At 41.4% G+C, this 21,768-nt stretch overlaps 1 protein-coding gene across 49 annotated transcripts in view; it reads right to left on the bottom strand.

The window, feature by feature from the left end:
- The window catches only part of Anks1b (ankyrin repeat and sterile alpha motif domain containing 1B), a 1,100,386-nt gene that overhangs the window by 39,486 nt on the left and 1,039,132 nt on the right, over positions 1–21,768 (bottom strand). For 22 of the 49 annotated variants that reach the window (XM_006514306.3, XM_030245362.1, XM_006514303.3 and 19 more), the window contains 2 exons: positions 12,391–12,519; positions 10,213–10,284 (listed from right to left, as the gene is read on the bottom strand). In XM_006514306.3, the coding sequence (XP_006514369.1) occupies positions 10,213–10,284; positions 12,391–12,519 (201 nt within the window). Of the gene's footprint in view, positions 1–10,212; positions 10,285–12,390; positions 12,520–19,047; positions 19,123–21,768 lie in introns of all 49 variants that reach the window. The other 27 variants (XM_030245360.1, XM_006514305.4, XM_006514301.3 and 24 more) reach the window with 2 other exon arrangements.

The raw sequence follows: 21,768 nt of genomic DNA, 5'->3' as shown, positions 1-21,768 counted from the left end.
TGTGTGGGGGGGGGTATTCATGGTCAGAGGGCAACTTGGCTATCCTTCCTCAGATGCCGTCTACCTTTCTTTGGGTTTTTTGAGTTTTTATTTTTTGTGCATGTGGTATATATGTATATACATGTACACACAGCAGTTATCTTACTCTATTGCTTGACATTTAATTATTATTTTTTCTTTTTTTAGATAAGACCTCGCAGTGATGGGTTAAACTGGCTGTCACCATAGCCCTGTATTGAGTCTTTAAATCTATTACTTGTAAAAACAACTTCAGCAGTGTGTATATATGTGTGTGTGTGTATGCGTGTGTATGTGTGTTTGAATGTGTATACATGAGTATATTCGTGTGAGTGTGTATGTATGGTATGTGTGTGTGTGTGTGTGTGTGTGTGTATGTGTCCATCTGAATTTTCTGATCCACTGAAGTGATCCTTTTTATGCAAGGCTTCCCAGTACAGAGCACAAGAGCCCAGGAAGACAGCCGGCTGCAGTGGCACATGCCTGTAGTCTCTGCTAACAGGAGGCTGACGTAGGAGATCTGAGAGTTGGAGCCTAGCTTGAACTTCACAGTAAGATCATGTTTCAACAACAACCAAACCAATCCCAAAACACCTCCTAAAAATGGCATAGGAGGATACACTTGGACTCCTACGGCCGTGTCTCCCTAGCTTTGTGGCTAGCTACCCTCTCTACTCAGCTACTTCAATTCTAAAATGGCTATTGCAACATCCTCTTTGTACAGTTATGAGGATTACACCAGATAAGTCCGTGTTTAACGTGTAGTAAACACTGGTGGATTTCAGCCAGTGCCAGTATATTCGGAAGATCTTAGAATGTGCCCTTCCCCCAGCACACCAGGCTGCTATGCTGATATTCTGACAGTAGTGAAATGGTTAAACAATGAACATTAAACATAACAATACATTTGGGTCAAAGAGAACTTAAATTTATTTGAGACAGAGCCTTGAACTTGCTACATAGCTCAGGGTAGCTTTGAATGTTTGCTCCTCCCAAGTGCTGGTGCTGGCCCTATGTGGCCAATGATGTTCATGAAAATAAACATATTTAGAAAGAGACTTTAAGACGAGTGGCGATTAAGGCTAAATAAATAAATAAATAAATAAACCTCTGCCATCTTTCAGTGACTGGAAAGTGGCTCATTGGTGGTTGTCAGTTATGTGGTAGGCTCAGTCTTCCCAATAAAAAGCCCAGGGGGCCTCAGAAGAAGGTGGGGACCTGATTCCACGATTCCCCCCGCCACCCCCCACCCTCCCGAAGGTGATGGTGCATAAAGCAAACCTCAGCTGAAATGCTGACAGCAGATCTTAGCCTTTGCTATGCTTGTCCCTGCTTGCTTCCTAACTGCAGCTCTCCCTGCAAACACTGCAGATGACATTCTCTCTCAGAAGGATCTATGCAAAGAGCAACGAACTTGCTCCATAGCTCAGGGTGGCTTTGAACTTTTGAATCATAGCTTCAGTTTTAGTTCCTTTTAAGGAAGGACACATTCTAACTTAAAAAAAAAAAAGCCCTTTCAGCTTCCTCCTGGTGTTGCTTCTTTGAAAGCACAGCAAAGAACAAAGACAGTGGTAGAGCGCAGACCAAAGCACAGACTATTATCCAGAAATCTACATATTTGAAAAGTCACACGTTAGAGGTCCTTCCAGCTTGAAAGTTTAAAAATTATACAAATTAAGGAGAACAGACCTAATGAGGCCCATGTTGAAAGTACAAAGACTCCAAAATTTTAACACTCTCTGAGAGCCTGCCTATTTCTGACTTTCTTATTCTCTCTTAGCCTCATTAAAAATCAGGCACTGATACCTTCTTGTTCTCCTCTGCCTCTCTGTCTCTCTTCTACTTCTCTAACTCCTCTCTGTGTTTGTATGTTTTTGTCTGTCTGTATGTCTCTCTGTGTCTTTCTGTCTCTGTGTGTGCTTTTTTGTGTGCCTGTGTCTCTCTGTGTGTCTGCCTCTGCCTCTGTCTCGCTGTCGCTCTCTCTGTGTTTTGTCTGTGTGTCTGTCTGTGTCTTTGTTTCTCTCTATGTATTTTTGTGTGTCTGTGTCTCTCTATCTCTCCCTTTCTCTCTCTGGTGTGTGTGTGTGTGTGTGTGTGTGTGTGTGTGTGTGTGTGTACAGCATGTGTGCATGTTGAGGCTAGGAGTTAACGTTATGTGTCTTCCTCAATTGCTCTCTACCTTTTTTTTTTTGGAGACAGGGTCTCTAACTATAACCCATTGATTCTGCTAGACTGGTAGGCTGGCAAGCTGAGCTCTGGGGGATCAGTCTCTGCCTCCATGGAGCTTGTGCTGCTTTGGCTGGCATTTTCTGTGGCTACTGGGGAAATCTGCCTGAACTAAAGTTCTCATGCTTACAAAACAAGTGCTTTACCAACTGAGCCTATACCCTAGCCTAGCCTCCTTTAATCTCCCTTTAAAGAGCAATTTCCAAGATCACAAACAAACACCTGTGAATAATGCTGATTGCCAACAATGAGATTCTAGATAGTACGTTTGCAGAGGGTATTACATTGAATATAATGCCCTACATTTTCTAATGGCATATTTAATCGAATTAGGGAAATGATGGGGATCTGTATCTTAGTGATGATTAAACTCCAGGCAAAATACAGGGGTGGGGGTACGGATAAGACCAGAGAGGCAAAATTAAATAGATCTTCACATTGGCCAGAACTACGTCTTAGCGCAGCGAACATTGAAATCTTCAAAATGGGAGTTACACACAACAAACCCCAAATCACACAATGGCCAAAGTAATATAATTAGAGCTCTATAAAACTCAGTCCTATGTTTGAAAAAGCAACTTCCAACTGATTTAGGGACAACGGAACCAAATATACAATTGTAGAGCTACATATGTCATCTCTTTCATTTGTTTTCTCCATTTTAGAAATGGACTTCACAAAGTGGAAATGAAAGTCCAGGATTCCTAAACCTTAGAATACTCTTATATACTATGGGCATAGAGACCCGGTACAATGAAAGGGGTACCAGCCTCAGAGCTGCGTTAGAGGAAAAAAGAAAAAAAGATTCTAAAGAAAATCTCCCCATGAATTTTACTCAACCATTTGGAGGAAGAAGCCAGTGTGTTTGAGATGTGATGGAGGCAGGAACTGTGCATATCTAACAATCACAATAAGGCAGGTGCCACAGAGAAGGGCACGTCACACCATCCCTGCTGTCGAGGGTGAGGGGTAGCACGGGCCCTCCCCCGCTGCCATCTCTCCAGTGTCATGTGAGGAAGCCGGAAAGAAAGCTCTCTTTTATGGGGAACCCTGCCTGAAGGGCATCATATTTAGCACCCTAGACCTAACAATTTCCCTCCAGGGACTGATTAGGAAATAAAGCCCGTGTTTCAGAACATGGATTTAGCTAAACCACTCACACAGAAGGCAGCACGAAATGACTATGTTAAGATGAAAGAGATCTCTTTTCTGACTCTCCCCCATGTCGGTAGTACATGTTTTTGTATTTCTAATCTTAAGTGGGAATGTCTGCAAAGCTGTCAGAATACAGGAAATGTACAGCCTGGCTACTATGAAGAAGCAAAACTATGGCTTAGTACCAAAGCCTGTCAGATGGGCTTTTATTAAAGAAAATCTAAAAGGACAAAGCAGACATGGCAATTTTGCTCAATAATATATTATCAGGGTTCAAAGCCAGTTCCTACTGATTCTTCACTACACACATTGAGAACAAAGAGGGACATTATCCAGAGTTTTCATCCAGGGGAAGAGATGTTGTACTTGTTTAGGAATGTTTATATTTTTACAGCATCTGTACACTTTCCAAATCATGGGAGCAACCAGGAAGAAATGGTAGACACATTGTTGCATATTTATAGAGCCCTAGAACTCTGCTAACAGGAAGGATGACTTTTAATATATACCACAAACTTTACTTAATACTGAACATGAACACTGGCCCTAATTGTGACAAATATATCGTGCCAACACAGGAGTTTCACAAGAAGAGAAGCTGTAAATTCAGCAGCGGTAGGGGGAGTGTATGTGAGCACTGTAATTTATGGACCATTTTTCTTTCTGAAAATCTAAAACAGCTCTGAAAACCAGAGAACTGCAGGGTAGAGAAACTATCATGCATGGTAATGGTAGACGCAGGCCATGGTCGGTTTGTCCAGATATACGGGATGTACAGCAGCAAGAGTTTTCACAGTGTCAATGTGAGTCCATCAGTTGTAACAAAGGTACCACTTAGCTGTTGATAATGGAGGAGCATGCAAAGATGTTGCTTAGTGGGCTGGCCAGGTTATGTCAACTTGACATAAGCTAGAGTAATCTGAAAGGAGGGAACCTCAACTGGGAAAATGTGTCCATAAGATCCATCCATAAGGCATTCTCTTAATTAGTGATTGGTGGGCAAGGGCCCAGCCCATTGTGGGTGGTACCGTCCCTAGGCTGGTAGTCTGGGTTCTATAAGAAAGTAGGCTGAGCAAGCTATGACAAGTAAGCCGTTAAGCAGCATCCTTCCATGGCCTCTGTATCAGTTCCTGCCTCCAGGTCTCTGCCCTTTTGAGTTCCTGCCCTGGCTTCCTTCAGTGATTGACTACAATGTGGAACTATGAACCAAATAAACCCTCTCCTTCCCAGCTTGCTTTTTGTCAGATGTTTCATCATAGTAATCATAACTCTAATTAAGATAAGTTGGTATCAGCATAGTGGGGTATTGCTATGACAGACCTGACCATGTTTTGGGAGAGGATTGTGGAAGGACCTTGGAACTTTGGGCTAGAAAAGCCATTGAGTGTTGAGAGTTCAGTGAGCTGTTTGTTTTGTAGAAGCTTGGAAGGAAGATAAGAATGTTGAGAGCATTGTAGACAATGGAATCCTGGCTTGTGAAATTTCAGAAGGAAGCAAAGACTGAGGCTTTTGTGTGAAGAATCTGGTCAACTGAAGAATTGGCTGTGATTAACTAAGAAGAGGCCAGCATCATTGAGGTGATCTGGGAATTGTTTTCTGGGAGTCAAGAAACAAGCTGTGTTCTAGAGATGGTCAAGGGATGTACCTCATGCTGGCAGCTGGACTTGGTAGTATATGAGTTACCCAGGTGGTGCTAAGTTTTGAAGGTGGGAAAGGGGGTCATGGAGAGCAGTTGAGAGGCACCATGTGGTCTTCTTCACCAGGAGAAGCTACTGGTGAAAGTGTAGCACAGTTATAGAAGACCACACCATTTTTGAGATGTCAAGATCATGGGTTGACTACCAAGAATAGCAGTAGCAGAGGAGTGGAGAGATCCCCAGTCTAGAAGACAATCCGAGTGTGCTGCTGTAGAAGGTAGAGCCAGAAAAGTGACGCAAGCCTTTTGGAGGAGCCCAGAAGATTGCGAATGAGCTCTAGATAATTGCTAGTTACATTTTTGGAGCTTGATTTTGCTTTGCTCAGATTGTGACTGTGCCCTGGTTCTTCTCCCTTCAAGCAAGAAAGGGTTTATGTAAATTTTATTGTATAGGAGTTCTCAGTTGAGACTGAATTTTAAGATTTTAAGGACAGTGAATCTTGAAATATTTGAATTTTAAAGACAGTGGGACTTTTAAAATTTGGAATAATAACATTGTGATAATACATATCATATTACATATGATATATTATATATATTATAATGATAATATTAATGTGTGATCTTGGCAGTGGGAAGAACAAGAAAGGAAAGGTTATGACTTAACAATGTGTTAGTGTGTCAAGTTGACAAGGGTTCAGTTGTGCTGGCTAGTTTTATGTCAACTTAACACAGGGTAGTGTTATCTGAAAAGAGGGAACCTCAATTGAGAAAATGTATTAATAAGGTATTCTCTTAATTAGATGGGGAGTGCCCAGCCCATTTGGATGGTGCCATTCCTGGGCTGGGTTCTATAAGAAAGCAGGCTGAGCAAGCCAGGTGAAGCAAACCAGTAAACAACCCCTCTATGCCAGTAAGCAACCCCTCTATGGCATCTGTACCAGCTTTTGCCTCTTGCATCTATTTCTGCCCTGCTTGATTGAGTTCCTGCCCTGGCTTCCCTCAATGATGGACTGCAATGTGGACGTGTGAGCCAAATAAACCCGCTCCTCCTCAACTTGTTCTTGGTCACGGTCTTACATCACAGCAACAGTAACCCTAACTAAGACAGTTTGGGAGCGAGCATACAAGAAGCTTTTGTCTCTTCTTTGAATGTCTTTCTGTAAAGCTAAGTGTGCTTTAAAAAAAATCCATTAAAAACCAACTCTATTAATTAAAGACATCTTAAGATTGTTTGGAAGAGGGAAAAAAGACAGTTTTACCTGAGCAAACAAAGAAATTATTCCATACTGTATAATAATGTGAATCAAACTACCATCCAACATGTTAATTTATCTTGACAGGTTTTTAACTGAAATAATACACACAATTAAACACCAGGAAAGAAAGGAAAACTATTTCTATTTCAGACCTTGAGGAGACCTTAGAGATGGATAGATGGATGGATGGGTTTAAGATATGGAAATGAACTAGCTGTGAATATCAGATACTCCCCATGCCTCTGAGAAGTGGAAGTTATTCAGATTCTGCCTAAGCAAGAATGAATGTCCTAAAGTGAGTACTGTGGGAGAAAACCAACTACTAAGCATGCAACAGGAACATGGCTGAAAGGTCAGCTTGTGTTAATTTCCTAGAGGTTATCCCATATTCCTAGAGGTACCTGCACCCAGATGGTTTAATCTGACCAATGCAGCACTTGAGGATTCCTGAAGCACTTTCTTAGAGACATAAAGGGCCCACCTTTCCAGCCATTATAAAATTCAAGACACTAGATACCCCACAGCAAACCTGGGATGTGCCCGAGCCTGGAACTTGCTGGGACAAGTTATTAAACTTCCACTGGCATTTGTGTTCCGATATGGAAGCTGAAGATAGCAGTGACACAGACTGAACATTCCTGGTCTAAAAATATAAAATCTAAGGGCACTTAAAATGCTGATACTTTCTGAATGCCAACCCAAAGGCATTCAGAAAATTCTACACCTGACTTTGTGCAATGGGTCACAATCAACAAAAAAAAAAAAAAAAAAAAAAAGGACAGTATACTAAAACACTGCATAAAGTTATCTTTGTGCTTTGATCACAAGGTGCATGTGAAATTAAAAAAATCCATAAATACTCATTATGTATATGTAAAGCTATGGGAAGAATTGTAATTCAAGTTACTTCCAGACCCACGCATCTTAAATAAGGGCAGTGCCTACTTCTTGGGATAAATGAAACGCTATGCAATTCTCTTGGGCCAGGCATGCAAGTGCTGAGTGTTCTCAGCCCCTAATGAACTGACTTCAGGAGAACACAACTGTCTTCTCAGGGTCATTTATCAGGATGCTGGAGGCTGGTGGCAGTTTAAAGACACATCTTAGGTGATGCTAGTCCAGGAGAGTCACGTGCTTGTACGTTGCTCCCTTCCAGGGAACGGTCAGTGCAGTGAGAGTAAAAGCCAGATCTCTGGCATCTCGGTTAGTAAACGGTGTTTATGAAAACACTTCTCTAAGTCGGTACAGACGGACTCACTTCTTACAGAGAAGGTTTCAGTTCAGCTAAAGTGCATAGTAGCAAGAGGAGAACTCCTTTTTCTCAACGGAACGGTTAAACTGAGTTAGGTTTCGGTCTGCAGTGCTTTGGCCAGTACTGTTACTGTACATTGACTTTCAAGAGCACTCATGTCCTAAAGTCTGTCCCCTGGCAAGAACTCGATCATACTGGCACGTGAGGCTAGACAGCCATCAAGGTACCAGCAAAGAAAACAACATCTTTGGCTTCAGACTGAAAATGAACTACAGTTGAAATTCACACCATCTTTAGCCGGTGAAAGTTCTAATTCACACAATACGACAGTCTCAGATAACAGCTCCAATCTGCACTTGTAGCTTTGAAGGGCTCCAGCCAATGCAACTCGGGTGACTGTATCTAAGACCTGAAATTTATTTAATCGAGATAGCAAATAAGGTTTTATGACAATTCTAGGAAGCAGTGAACTTGCAATTTTCTTGTAAACTATCGAAAATAAACACAAAAGGGAGGCAAACCAGAAAAAAAAAATGCCCCAAAGGACAGAGAAATGGTTTTTAAATAGGCAGATTTTTTTTTCTTAAGTTTCATTTTAGGCCACAGACAAAGTCTTTAACTCGATTATTCTCTGTTGAGACTTATTAAATTGGCTTTGCTATTGCTATCAGGATGTGATTTTAGATCCATTCAGTTTCGAGAAATTGACTGATCTTCATTCACATCACAAATCTGGTATATCTTAGGGATGCTCCACGCACATTGCCGTGCTTACGATGACTCAAACCCCACAGTAGGTGCACTCTGGTAATTTAGGTAATAGCATGAATTGAGAGATGCCAAATTCATTTCTTACACAGGCTCCTAGAAATCTCTGAAATCATCATGAGGCTGGATGGTTGGAAACTTTTCTCTTCTTCTCATTGTTCAGTGGCGATGCAATTTAGGTCAGATATTTTCTGTTCTGAATACAGGATTCCCAGAATTATAAAACCAGGTAATTCTCACAAGGTCATCAGATCTCAAGTCATTCTCCAAGGATGAGAACAGAGGCTTTGGAGAACCAGGGGACCCCGTGTTTTTGGAGGGTTCATGCTCTTGAGTCAGACAGACTTAAATTCAGGTCTGGGTTATCAAGCTATTCTCTCTGTGACCTGGTGTCTTCATTTTAAGTGGGGATTTTAAGTGCGGCAGGACACACTGTAATCAGTCAGCATTAGCAGCTGTTGTTGTAGTGAATAAGAAGACGCCAAGGCAAGAAAAGCAGCGCTAGGTCATCTAGGATTAAAATGGGTTAGTGCCACATCAAGGGTCAGACTACACTCAAGATCTAGCACTTGTATACCGATTGATTTCACGGAGATATACATATATTTGGTTCCAAATTAACATGAAACACTTTACATCTATCTTTAAAATTGTTTTAGTTCTCCAGGTGTGGTGTCCCGTGCCTTTAATCCCAGCACTCAGGAGGCAGGGGCAGCAGGATCTCTTTGAGTTTGCAGGGCAGCCTGGTCTATATAGCTAGCTCAGGATAGCCAGGACTCTGCTACACAGAGAAACCTTGTCTCAAAATATCAAAAGTAAAATAAAATAAAATTGTTTTAGCTCAAGTATGTGCTTTTTCATTACTTCAGTAACAGACTATTCACTCACATGAAATTAATGATGATTATGGGGGCAAAAATAAAAGCTAGGGCCCGTTCTTTAAGTATCTGAGATTTGACTTTGACTATTTGCTGTATGGAACAGGTCTGTTAGCCTTAAATTGTTAGTATAGCTAGATATTTCAATAATATCCACAGGCTGGCTCTGGAGAAAGCAAGAATGAGAGTCTTAGGAGAGAAAAAGTGTAATGTATTTTGCTTAAAATAAACTTGGGGTCCTAGCAGCCACCAATCATGGGCATTCAGAATTGCATTTCTGTCAATATCCACTGCCCTCCAATGTCTCACGCCACTCAGAGTCAAATGTTCTTCTTACATTTAAAAAATTTTTTTTGAAAAGATTTATTTGTTATTTATATCTAAGTACACTGTAGCTGTCTTCAGACACACCAGAAGAGGGTGTCAGATTTCATTAAGGATGGTTGTAAGTTACCATGTTGTTGCTGGGATTTGAACTCAGGACCTTCAGAGGAGCAGTCAGTGCTCTTAACTGCTAAGCCATCTCTCTAGCTCCCTTCTTACATTTTAAGAAAACCAAGAACTCTGGGAAGAATCTGCATAAACAAAGTTAGCTTTACAGAATACCCTCGTGGTACCTCTGCTTTTGATGGGTTTTGGTGCATTAGAAAAGTCTTTACAGTGAGCATTCTCAGACTGTCAAATTGGTGCTTAAAAACGTTTTCCTGAAATAGACTAAAGATTCCCCTGACTCCAATCTGGAGAGCGATCAGTGTTTGTACAGTTAACTTTCATTCTCTAAAAATAATTAAAAGCAACATGTAATGTGGTCTAAAATATATCAGAGAGACTTTATCATAAACGATTGCCAGATGAACCCAAGCATAGGCACCATCGAAACCAAAACACCTTTTTATGTAACGCCGATGTGATCAACAGACCAACGCATGAAGAAAACAGGGATCTGAAAGGCGGCAATTTGCATGTACACCCAGTACTTAGTGTTTCAGCTACAAAGATAAAACAGTTTGGCAAACTCACCCGCATCTTTGCACAAGCATCCTGTGTTGATTCTGTCCCCCTCAGCTCTTTTATCAGCATAGAACCTAAATACTAAAACACACACATACAAAAATTGGAATGACATATTAAAACAGGAGGATAAATATGAGTAATGATTTAAAAACACACTGTAGGCAAGGCTACTGGCTAGGTTTCTTGGCTGTGCGTTGCTGATAACTTAAAATCCTTACGGATGCAGAGGATACGAACAAAGTGAGCCATGACTTCAGAGAGCTATGAATTGATCTCTGTAAAAGTTACGGCATTTTCTAAAGATGTCATCTTTCAAATCATATTTAACTGCAAAATGGGGGTATCTAAAAATGTTTTGCCATTTTGTTTTCTGGAGGCAGCAATGTCTGCAAAAATAAATCATGCCAGTATCAGTGTAATTGCAGGGCTGTGTGCGACAGCTGAGGAGTGAGGCGACAAGGCCCCCGTTCAGGCTTACTCTGCAGCATAGGTAATTAAAGTGGGGCTGTTCTTAGCAGAAGATGCAGTTCTGGACATTTAAAAAAATTTTTACAGCTGTGTGCCCTGTGCTCCATCCATCTGAGAATGTGTGCCATTCTCATTTTATAGGGACAGAGATGACTCCCTAGTGCAGAGTGACACAGGACAGGACAGATGGAGGAGAGGAAAATGTCCCCAGAATCATACGCCACTTTGTGACCGAATCATGGATTCCTGCTATATATTTCACACCCAGTCTCTAGCTTCTGATTGGGACAAAGAATTATAAGCAAAATGTCCTTTGTGTCTGTCCTCCCCCCCCCCCATCCCCACATTTAAAAAGATCAATTCATTTGTCTGTTTTTTTAAATTTCAGCTGGCTCTTTTATTTCACCTCTCTTCAGCGCCCTTAGAACATCTGAACCATGATAAGGATTGGGGAAGAGCTTAGAAGACAGTGTCCCACTCACATGGTGGCACTTGACTCAGGCATCCTTCCTGAAGACCGGGAGAGTACCGGCCCATGTAAAGGAGGAAGGCTAGGTTGAAGAGGCTTGCCTAAGGCCTTGTGAGAAAGCCTCACAAGCCAAAGTCTGAACTTTGGAGGCTGCCATTTCAACAGTTTTCGGACAATTGTTGAAAGAAATCCAGGGTTGCAAGATGAACCACAAGGGAGGGAGACAGCAGAGTGAGGTAAGCCCAGCCTGGGAGGAGATAACTGGAAGGTGTCTGCATTGTTAAGGAAAACATCTCAGCCAAATCCTTATTTTTTACTTTTTTCTTTTCTTTCTTTCTTTTTTTTTTCTTTTCTTTTTTTTTTTGGAAAGTTTGCCCTAACCAAAACATCTCTTTTAAAGAGAGTCAGTTTCTAGTGAGGTTCAGCCATCTTTTTCCTCCCTGTAGTCATGACAACCATCATCCGTTCCAAAGCCTACAGGACTTATTGAATATTCAGTAATAAGCACCTATTCCCTTCACCCTGGAAGAAGAAAAAGAAAGAAAAACAAAACACCACCAAACCAAACTAAACCAATCCAAACCAAACCAAACCAAACCAAACCAAACCATACCAGTATTGCAATCCCATCCTTGAGGGCAATGGAGGGAATCTTGCATTTATATAAAGTGGCAGACCTGATGTTCTGAGGTCGGATAGCAAACATGCCTATCTGCTGCAGGTGTATTCACCTCTCTTTGACGTTACTTTCTGTCTATGGAGCTGTGGGTGGAACCCAGGGCACAGGAATACTAGGCAATCATTCTATTTTAAATTGTGCTTTTATCAAGCAGGGTGGCAGAGGTACACTCCTGTAATCCTAGCACTGGGGAGGCAGAGGCAGAGGCAGAGGCAGGTGGATCTCTGAGTTCAGGGCCAGCCTGTTCCACACAGTGAGTTCTAGGACAACCAGGGCTACACAGAAAATAAATAAGTAAATAAATGAACAAGTAAATAAGTTGTGTTTTATCACATGGTTTTTAAACTACCCACCTTTATACAGAGACATAGATCAAAACTTAGCCTATCGGGACTTCAAGGGTCCCAAAACTCATGTTATCTAGACATTTTCAGGAAGGGAAAGGAAGAAAACCCTTCAGAAATGTCAGTGATGGACATTTTGGTACATTTTCAATGAATGCAGACTAACCAGGGAATACATCCTCTGTCCCAACTTGTGCCCCAACACCGAGTCTAGGGTAACTTACAAAGGCTTTGTAGTCACATGACTGGAAGATGAGTTTTTCCGGATGATGCTGCCAGTACTGGACGGGAGTTGAGGCTGTGGCTTCATTAGGAGGTCGCAAGGTGATGGAAGGTTCTCCCCAGTCCCCTGTCTGGAAATGACATTTGTTTTAGAGGCAGCACAAGCAGTAAGCGGGTTCATTCTTTCTAGCTAGCCTGGGTTTACCTAGCACACCTGAGCTGAAAATACACAATGCCTTTGGGTGTATTGTGTGTGCATAAATATTGATTATTTTGTTTTCTATGTGAGTTAGTGAGCATTGTGTTTTCCTAAAGCTGAGTATGAAGAAGTCAAAATGATTCTATTTTCAGAATGAAACCCTAGGCTAACTAATTTTAAAAACAAAACATGAACATTTTAGCAATTGATTTACCAATCCGTAATATTTAATATTCTGTTACAATGGAAGAATACCCTTGAATTTTTTTTTTTCAAATTGACTGGAAATTTCAGTTTGAAATGCTTTTGCTTTAGAAGAATCCATACTTTCATTAATTTCAGTTCCCAAATAGGACATTATCATGTACTCTGAAAAATGGTATATCTGGGGAGGAAGGTTTTGTAGATAAGATACTAAACAAAATGCTAAAATAAACATTTACTAATGGGTGACAGCTAATTTCCCCTCATCAGAATCCAGCTGCATAGGTGCAGCATCTTTGTGATGGCTTTGGATGGACTTAGCTGCCTACTTCAGAATGACAGCAGCCCGCACTTGGGAATGCAGGTCTGCTTGTGTATGAACGTGGGCATGTATGTGAGGCTCCTGATCCACAGGCATGTCACATAGGATGCTATGTCCTATGACATACATACCCACTAAAACTGACCTAAAATGGGGCTTTCTATCCTCTTCTTTGCCACTTTCATTTGTTTAATACAAACCAAAACTCTACCCTGGCAGGGCTCTTCTTGACTCTAATCTCATTTATATGTCGTAGCTGGAGTGTTTCTTCCTCTTTTCCTTGCTAAGGATTCTGCTCTCTCAAAATTTGGCTGTTTGTTCTCAAATGGACACAACTAAGACTAACCTATAAAAAGCATCCCCAGAGCCTTTCTATTTTGACTTGGTTGTTCTTCAAGAATTAGGAGAAATTATTTTCATCAGGTGTTGGAAGCATATAAGAAGATCTTAACAGGCTCCCAAAACAAATAAAGTTTGGCTGGGGAACTAAGTTTCATGGAGTCCTAGCTAAAAGGCCTGACACACTGTGGGATTTCTGGGGAGAAATTTCAAGGAGTCTATATATGCTCAGATGTTCGTTTTTGGAGCAAAAGGAAGTGTGTAGCTTTCACCAGCTCCCTTGAAAGGCTGTAGAAATCCCGAAGGCTAAGAAGCTAGGGCCTCCAGGAAAGGCTCAGATCTGTGCGTGTCTGGGAGATGAGGGCCAGTGGCACCACACTCTGTACACTTTAGAATTCTGTTAGATGGGACAGAGGGAACTACCAAAGATAGAAAGCACGAGAAAAGGGCCTTGCCTTTTGGATGTTTCTAACTGGCTTTGAGAAAAAAGAAAAAAAAAAAAAACAAGTAGAAAAATTGTGAGCCCTGTAGAAATGCATGGGCCTTGTCACAGCTGTGCACCTGGAGCATGTCTTCTGTATGTGGGTCACCTAGCATCACAGGTGAGCCTTGCTAGCATCGTGCCCAGCCTTCAGCTCCTCCTGGGAACATGTGTCTAATGAGAACACCACATGCCTTTGCTCTGTTCTCAGCCATTGTCTGCATTTGTTCTAGTTGGTGGCTTGCTTGTATTGACTGCTCCACCTAGTCTCAGATGTCTTGACACATATCACTTAAAACATAGCATAACATTTAAGAACTATAACATTAACATTAACACTTTTCCCCTTGACTTTATGGCCCATTCCTGATTCATTATAAAATTTTATCTTTATATGAATTATTTGTAAAAGTAATAATGGACTGCAATTAACTTCAAGATTAAGCTTTTCTCTGATTTTATATTTTTGACCTTTGCTTCTCTTTCTTTCTCTCTCTCTCTCTCTCTCTCTCTCTCTCTCTCTCTCTCTCAAATGTCTGACTTATTATTTCTCTAGTTTTATAAAGCTGGTTATGCATTGCCCTTAAAAACTCATGCAGATGTCAACCTGAATGCTCTGAGGAATTCATTATTATTTTTAAGCTGAGCATAATAACCTTTTATGACTCTGGAAGCGCTGCAGCTATGAGTTCTTCAAAGCTCTCCCCAAATCTAGCAAACATCCCTCAGTTTCCCCATTCGACTTCTCTCCCTCCCGTGTTCCCTTGAGAAAGCAACAATGACATAGCAAACAGGTGTTGTACACTTAAGTCACAGGTGATGCCGTTAACAGAACAACAGGAGTTTGCACGCAACTCTGTGGAATGATACAAAAGGAAGATTTGGGTGACATCGAAACGTCCGCTGAACCAGTGCTGACATGACAACTCGACCGAGCAACAGAACTTCACACTGGCCCTATTGTAGCTAGCTGAGGTATACCCTGGCAGAGCTTGGCAGGCAAAAGCTGGGGATGCTGCTGTAGGGGAAGGTCTGGGGATAGAGCTGGGGCAGGAGTGGGTGCGGTAATACTGGGGAGTGGGGATGCTCCACAGGTTAGTAGGTCAGGCATGCAGATCATGTACAGATTCATTCTCTCACTGTCAACTGGGTCACGTACTTTCATGTTTAAACATGACTATGGGTCTGGAGGTTTAAAGCAGAGCTGCAAGCCAAATGCTGGTTAAAACGTTTACGTCATCCAGAGGCATCGTAACGGCCATTTTTGGGGATCGCAAACCCAAGCACCCTCTCTCTGTTGGTAATCACCAAGATCACTTGGTCGCCGTTTGAAGAAATGCGTGGCACATTCCACGTAACTGTTTAGACAGCGCCATCAACTGCTCTCCTATGTCTCCATTTGGTCCAAAAGTCACAAACCACCTGCTTTGAATCCGGAGTGATTTGATAGCACCTCTGCTAGAAGTTACGGGGGAAGATAATTATAGGGGAGGGGAATATAATCTTTACTTTATTTTCATTGTACTCTTGAAATGTTGCTCCAGTCCAAATATTTTAAAATTCACCACAGGAATTGAATCGACCTTTCTGGAAACAGACTCTGAGTTTTGTCATGCTTAGTGCTATTTCCAGAAACGTATTTTCAGAAAGCAAAGTGTTCTTTGGATTGAATTTATAAGAAAATAATTTTTTTTCTTCCTGGAAATTCAACGTTCTCTCAAAAAAGAAAAAAAAAAAAAAAAAGAAAAACCAAAAACCACTTCCCGCAACACCTCATATGTATGAGTATTTAGAGGAATTCTGATGCTCAGTGGCTGTTTTAGAGTTAATGTGAATGGAAGGACTCCAGTTAGATTTAGTATAATATCCTATAGATAAAGATGGAAATGACTTGGGTCAGTCAGTCAGCAGTTGTTAACACAATACTTCTTAGTATTCCTCTGTCATTCATATGCATGTTTATTTGTATGTATTTCGCTTTGTAAATATGTTTTGTAGTGGGTTTCTGGGGAGGGTGAGGGGGGAGCGTCTGTCTCATATAGGTTGTAAGCTCTCTGAGAGCAGGTTCCTGTTATCTCAGTCCATCCCACTATTAAATAGATGAATAGATGCATGATCCAAGCTGCTTAAAAAAAAAAAAAAAAAAAAAAGGTGGGAATGACCTTGGCCTTGAGCTAGGATTCAGTGATGCTCCTTGGCTGCCAGGAAACACAAAAGAGTTCAGAGAACAAGGATGCCTTAGGACTCAACACTCCTGAGGTAAAGCAGAAAGGAGCTTGGGAGGAGCTGGGCTGAGTATTTTTGTGCAGTAGCAGAAAAGACTGAAAAAATACAGGAGAATTTTTGCTGCACATATGAAATAATTTCAGTGGTGAATCCTTGGGTTAGCTCTTGAAGAGCTGGCTATAGATTCATCCAGACAATATCTGTCTTTGTTCAGGCCAGTGTCTTAAGTTAAATTGGATAATTTTACATTTTAAAATTCTAACTAAAAATTAATAATAATTAAAAAAAATCAAACAGACCTAAGAAGTCTTTTGAAATGGCTACCTTGAAAACTCTTTTTAAATGAGAAATAGCCTAACCTTGGAAACAATGATGCAATGATAGCTGATCAAAATAACAAAGAAGGAGGAAAAGTTCCATGTCGACATTTGCCAGAATTAAAATTGTTTCTTTAGAGGGATTCCTCAAGTAATTACAGAAGATACACTAAAACAAGTCAAATAACTTTTAATAAGTATCTTTGAGCTCTTTCTTTGGCCCTTAGAATACATAGAAAAAGCCCTCTAGGTTGATGATCTTAATATGCTAACAATTTAGTCATGGCTTAGAACTTCATTTACTTGGTACTTACTATATGTTTATACACACATGTAAAATATACAAATATGTAAAATGCTAGGTGCCTATTATATATATAAATATATATTAATATATAAAAATATATTTAGTAAGGCATTTTATGTTTCATTGTAAAATAAATACAATGAAGGATATCCATTAAACAAGAGAAAATATACATCATTAATTAGCACTTTAACTAAAAATTCAACCTTGTAATATTATGGAAAAATATAATTTGATATTAGTGTTTCAAATGGAGCAGATTCTCTCCAATAGGTATCTCTCAAACCCCAACCATTAATTCATACTTTGGATGAGTTTGAAGGACTTATACTTTAGACAATAAATATAATAATGCAATTAAACTAAACTTAATTTTATACCACTAACTGAAAAATATAATACCAGTAAATGTACTTAGTTATGTAAAATTCACAGACTGCTCTCAGTAGATTTTATTAGAGCAATGACTCAGAAATGCAACTTTTGGATTCTGTGCTATTTTACAAGTTAGTACAACCTGACATCTAGGGAAAGTTCTAAGAGAGACCACTTCACGTAGCAAAAACGAACATTTCGTATTCTGCATGTCCTGACAATACAGTGGGGAAGTGCTTTCTATATTTTTAATTTTCTTCTAAACAAAAGGTCTCCCAGGGATATTAGCAAATGATTAAAGGCCTTGATTATGACATAGCTTTCTAACATTAATAGAGAGGGAGGATATTTTCTAAGCCTTGTATAATTCTTTTTTTTTTTAATTTAAAATTGAGACTTAATTGATGTTTTTTTTTTTCCCTTTTAAATAGAAGCTTTTAAATTTTTTCTGCTTGGAACTATTCCCACCTACCTGCTTATAAATTTAGATTTGGATATTCACAAACATTATTCTCCATTTCCTCTGAGCACCTAATGGAAAACTAACAGGATCTCAAGGGACCATTGGTACTTTGGGGTCTAACTTTCTGACGGGCTTCAGAGAAGGGCTACCCAAGCATATGTAAGTGATGGCATTTACCTCCGGCAGTCATTAGGGCTGTCCAGCGTGCCACAGAGAGCTCTACTCTTGTGACCAATACATACGTGCGTCATCTGGGGATGATCATTGGGAGGGTCTCCTACCAACGTTCATGCGTGGGGGAAGCCTGCTGCAGAAAACCCCTGCAGTAGTTGGTTGGAAAGGTCTCCAAGAGCTACCAACAGTGCCCTTGTTGTGTGGTTGTTTCTGCTGAATGTGTGCTACTGAGGAGGAGCAGAGATGGCCACTGCTGAACATTTAGAAGCTGATGTTAGCACTGTGCGCTTGGGAGGACTTCCGGGTCATAGAGCACCAGGACAGGCAATGCTTAGATCGTGGTTCGCAAGAACCGGAAGTCCCATGCCCAGGGAGATGAATGTGCCTATTATGACAGCCTCCCCCCACCAGAGGGCTTTTGCATGCCACCCCAAGAACTTTCAGCGATTCTCAACGGAATGTCTCAAGCTTCCAGACAACAGGCCAGACAACGGAGAACAAGTTTCAAGGGATGTGAAGGTAGGATTGTATTTTAAAGTACAAACTTAAAAATCTATGCCAGAATGTTTACATTCCAAATACATTTTTTTTCCTAACATATGCAAATGTGAGACATGAATATTTGAATCTTAAGCAGCTCATAATAAAATAGGTCACAATTTCGCATGCATTGTAAAGATCAACTCAGTACGGGCAAGTGCAAAAAAGGCTGAGAACCACCTTAAAGCTGTGAGAGTGCTCCCCCACCCCCTTACCCCCGCCCCTTCCGTTCTTCTCCCCTGACATTTGCATCATTTGCAGGGCATCTCATGCAAGTCAAGTATTTCTCATAAATAAAGTGCATGGATCCTTAAGAATTACCAGACACAAAGGGTTGAATAGATCGTGGACACAAAGTACACAACGGGGAGAATGGCACTGATATATACATGTTTCTCTATGTATCAATTTACCCTTTGTCTTTTTCCTTATAAGAGCAAGTTAGGACAGACACCTGGAAGCCAAAACTCAGACAGGACAGGTTGTAACTGTGTATTTCCAGACCAAGTATGTTTCTGGTTTTAGGACAGCTGTTTACACATCACCTAGTCACAAAGCACATGAAGTGTAAGAGACAAAGCACCTCAGAAGCCACCAGACATTACAGAGTTTTCGCATTGCTGGGACATAGTACCTCGGGAGAGTGACACGACACTGCGACATACTACAAAGCGCAAGTTCAGGAAGAGAAAACAACCGTTCGTAGCCTTACATTATGAACCTGATGGATCGCTGAGAAAGGAAATCCAGCGTTCTGATTGGTCCAGATTTCACAGACAGACGACTGCTGGTATAAACAGAAAACTATCTTATCTTGTCAATATTTAAAACATGGCAGCTACCAATGTATCCCGGGGGAGGGAGGGAGAAAACAGCAGAATAAAAGAATCACATTTCTTTAAAAAAAAAAAAAAATTAAAAGAATGTGTAGGGAATTCAAGGTTTAATAATTGACTTCCAGGTCATTCCTTTTTGTTTAAAAGTATCTTGGGTTGACTGCAGGTGGGGTGGGAGGGAGTGAGGGGTGATGGTGGTGGGGGGACCATTTATGTATTAGTGCTATATCAAGGAAAATTAGAAATAAATTCACAGCTCAGGAAAAGGAAAACTATTTTTACTTTTGCCATAAAGAAAAGCAGCATCTCCCCTCTTCATATAGTGTTATTTTCCAAAAATAAATATTTCACTGAAAGATGGAGAAGGCATCTTTAAAACCAGTCAAACATCTGTATTTTCTCATCTTCAATGGTCAAGAACAAACCAGTACATGATGCTTGTGCTTTCAGGGATCTCTAGGGTGGGACTCTGTGGCTGATAACCCACAGGGGCCAGGTCCTATGTAGCAGAGGGTATGCTGGAGGATCCCCTGCACTGAGGCCAGGGGAACCCAGCAGCCTTTATGGGCGCAATGACCCAGCATCTTTACTGGGCTCGCCACCACACCAGCAGACTGTAAAGTGTGTTCAGCCAACCAACACCTTCTCAAGGTGCCACATGTAACCTGTGGTGCTAGGGACCCATCTTTTTCAGAGTTTTTTTTTTTAAATGTTGTCACCGTAAAAGACACTGTGATGGACTTGGGAGGTCCGGGTAGAGTGTTTGCTGAGCTACATAGAAAAACTGTCAAAAACCAGCGCCCCCTCCCCCACCACATAAAATCCAAACACTGGAATTGAATAATGGGTCTGGACTCACTTAGCAAGTCCTGTGTGTCCCCAGAAACCCCAGAGGATCTGACGAAGGTCACTGCAGGGAGGGAACCCATATATCCACAATGTGCCTTAGAAACCTACCGAGGGGCAATTTCAGCCATAAACAAATTATGGAAGCAGGCTTGTCCCCGATTAAAAGTTTCCTCTGCTGCCATCTTCCTAGAGACGCTCACCAGATGTTAGCACCTCTGTCCAGTGAGGATGCTTCTCCACCATACTTGTACATTTGCTTTCTAGTCCTCCACTGTCTGCCCCATGTAAGGAAGACAGACTGCAGATACCCAGCATTCTGTAAGGAAGTTATACCCCTGGGGTCCGGCCATCTCCCATTTATTGGCCTCTACTTGAAACTTCAAGTCATTTTCTTTACAAGAAGGTCTTCCAAAAAGTCATTCTCTAGCAAGTCAAGTCTTGGGGCCACCCGTGCCACCTTCCCTGTCCCTAATAACTTCTTTCTGATTTAAATACGCAGTGTCCTTCGGTATCTATCGGGGAGTGCTTCTAGGACACAACTTTTATACACCTTCCTGTACATCACAAAGAATATAACACATAGGTATTATACTATACTGTCCGGGGAAACGTGTCATTATCATGCAGCATGTTCAGATGTTTGACCTGCTGTTATTTGCATCTATGGGTGCGGAAAGAAAGGGCATGGAGGACCTCCTGTACTGAGTCTAAGCCAGTTTGGATCACCATCGTTACTGGCACTAAACATATTCATAAGATTCCCTCAGCCCAGTTAGCCCTCTCACCTAGATTCCTGAGTAAATTCCATCACGAGAATCGAAGCTCCTAGCTTTTGCATATACTTCCAACAGTACCAGGAGCCAACAGGCCACCCATCACCTGACAGAGGAAGATGTCAACATTCAGAGGGACTAAATACTAAATGACTTACTGAGGTCCCCTGCGGTGGACACAGATAATAGTTTCTGAGATGGTTAGGAGGAAGGCAGGGCTACAGGAACTTCACTAAAAGGCAGAGAACCTAGTGAGAGGGACTGGGATTTTTGAGGTTGCTTCACCGAACAGTCTCAACTCCGTAACTGTCTGAACGCCTAAGTTTGATTGTTTCCCTATCATTAGTTCTGAACAAACCAGGCATGAGAGCACTAAATATTTTAGGTAGGTGGCATAACTTCCTGGTCACTTTGAGTCACATGGAATTCCTTTTATGTAAAATGCTATCTCATTGCCGATTCTGACCCCCCCCCCCCCCCCGCCTTCCTCGGCATGGGCTAGCCTAGGAATGTAGGACACTAGAAGTAGAAAGATAGGTGGGGTATACTCGATCTTCTTCTAGGAGGAAGGGGTGGGCAGTGTGGTCTCTCTTGGTATGTCACCTCTGCGTTTGGTTAGGAGGAAGACTGAGAAAATGATATAATGACAAGCAGGGGAGGGGCTCAGCCACCCTGCTCTCTTGCAACACCCCTGGGACTCACATGGCAATGCATACATCCCTGTCACACAGGAAAAGAGGACACAGGCTTTTGGGCCGCTGTTCTCAAGTCTCCACTGGGATTCTTAGGCTCTGCCTGCCCTCTTAGGCTCAGAAGGTGTTTCAAGCATCTAAATCTATGCCAGGGAAGAGGTGCCGCTCTCCCTCTTGGCCAACACTCCAATTCCTGATGTACATTTTCCCTGAGACCCTTTTCAGTCCTAGCTAGGAGTTCATAAGGGCATACTGTCCTGTAGTCCAAAGGAATGGAGGAAGA

This window comes from Mus musculus, chromosome 10 (assembly GCF_000001635.26).
Source record: "Mus musculus strain C57BL/6J chromosome 10, GRCm38.p6 C57BL/6J".
Taxonomy (NCBI): domain Eukaryota; kingdom Metazoa; phylum Chordata; class Mammalia; order Rodentia; family Muridae; genus Mus; species Mus musculus.
The sequence above is the reverse complement of the archived record's forward strand: the minus strand, read 5'-3'. Positions and strand labels throughout refer to the sequence as shown.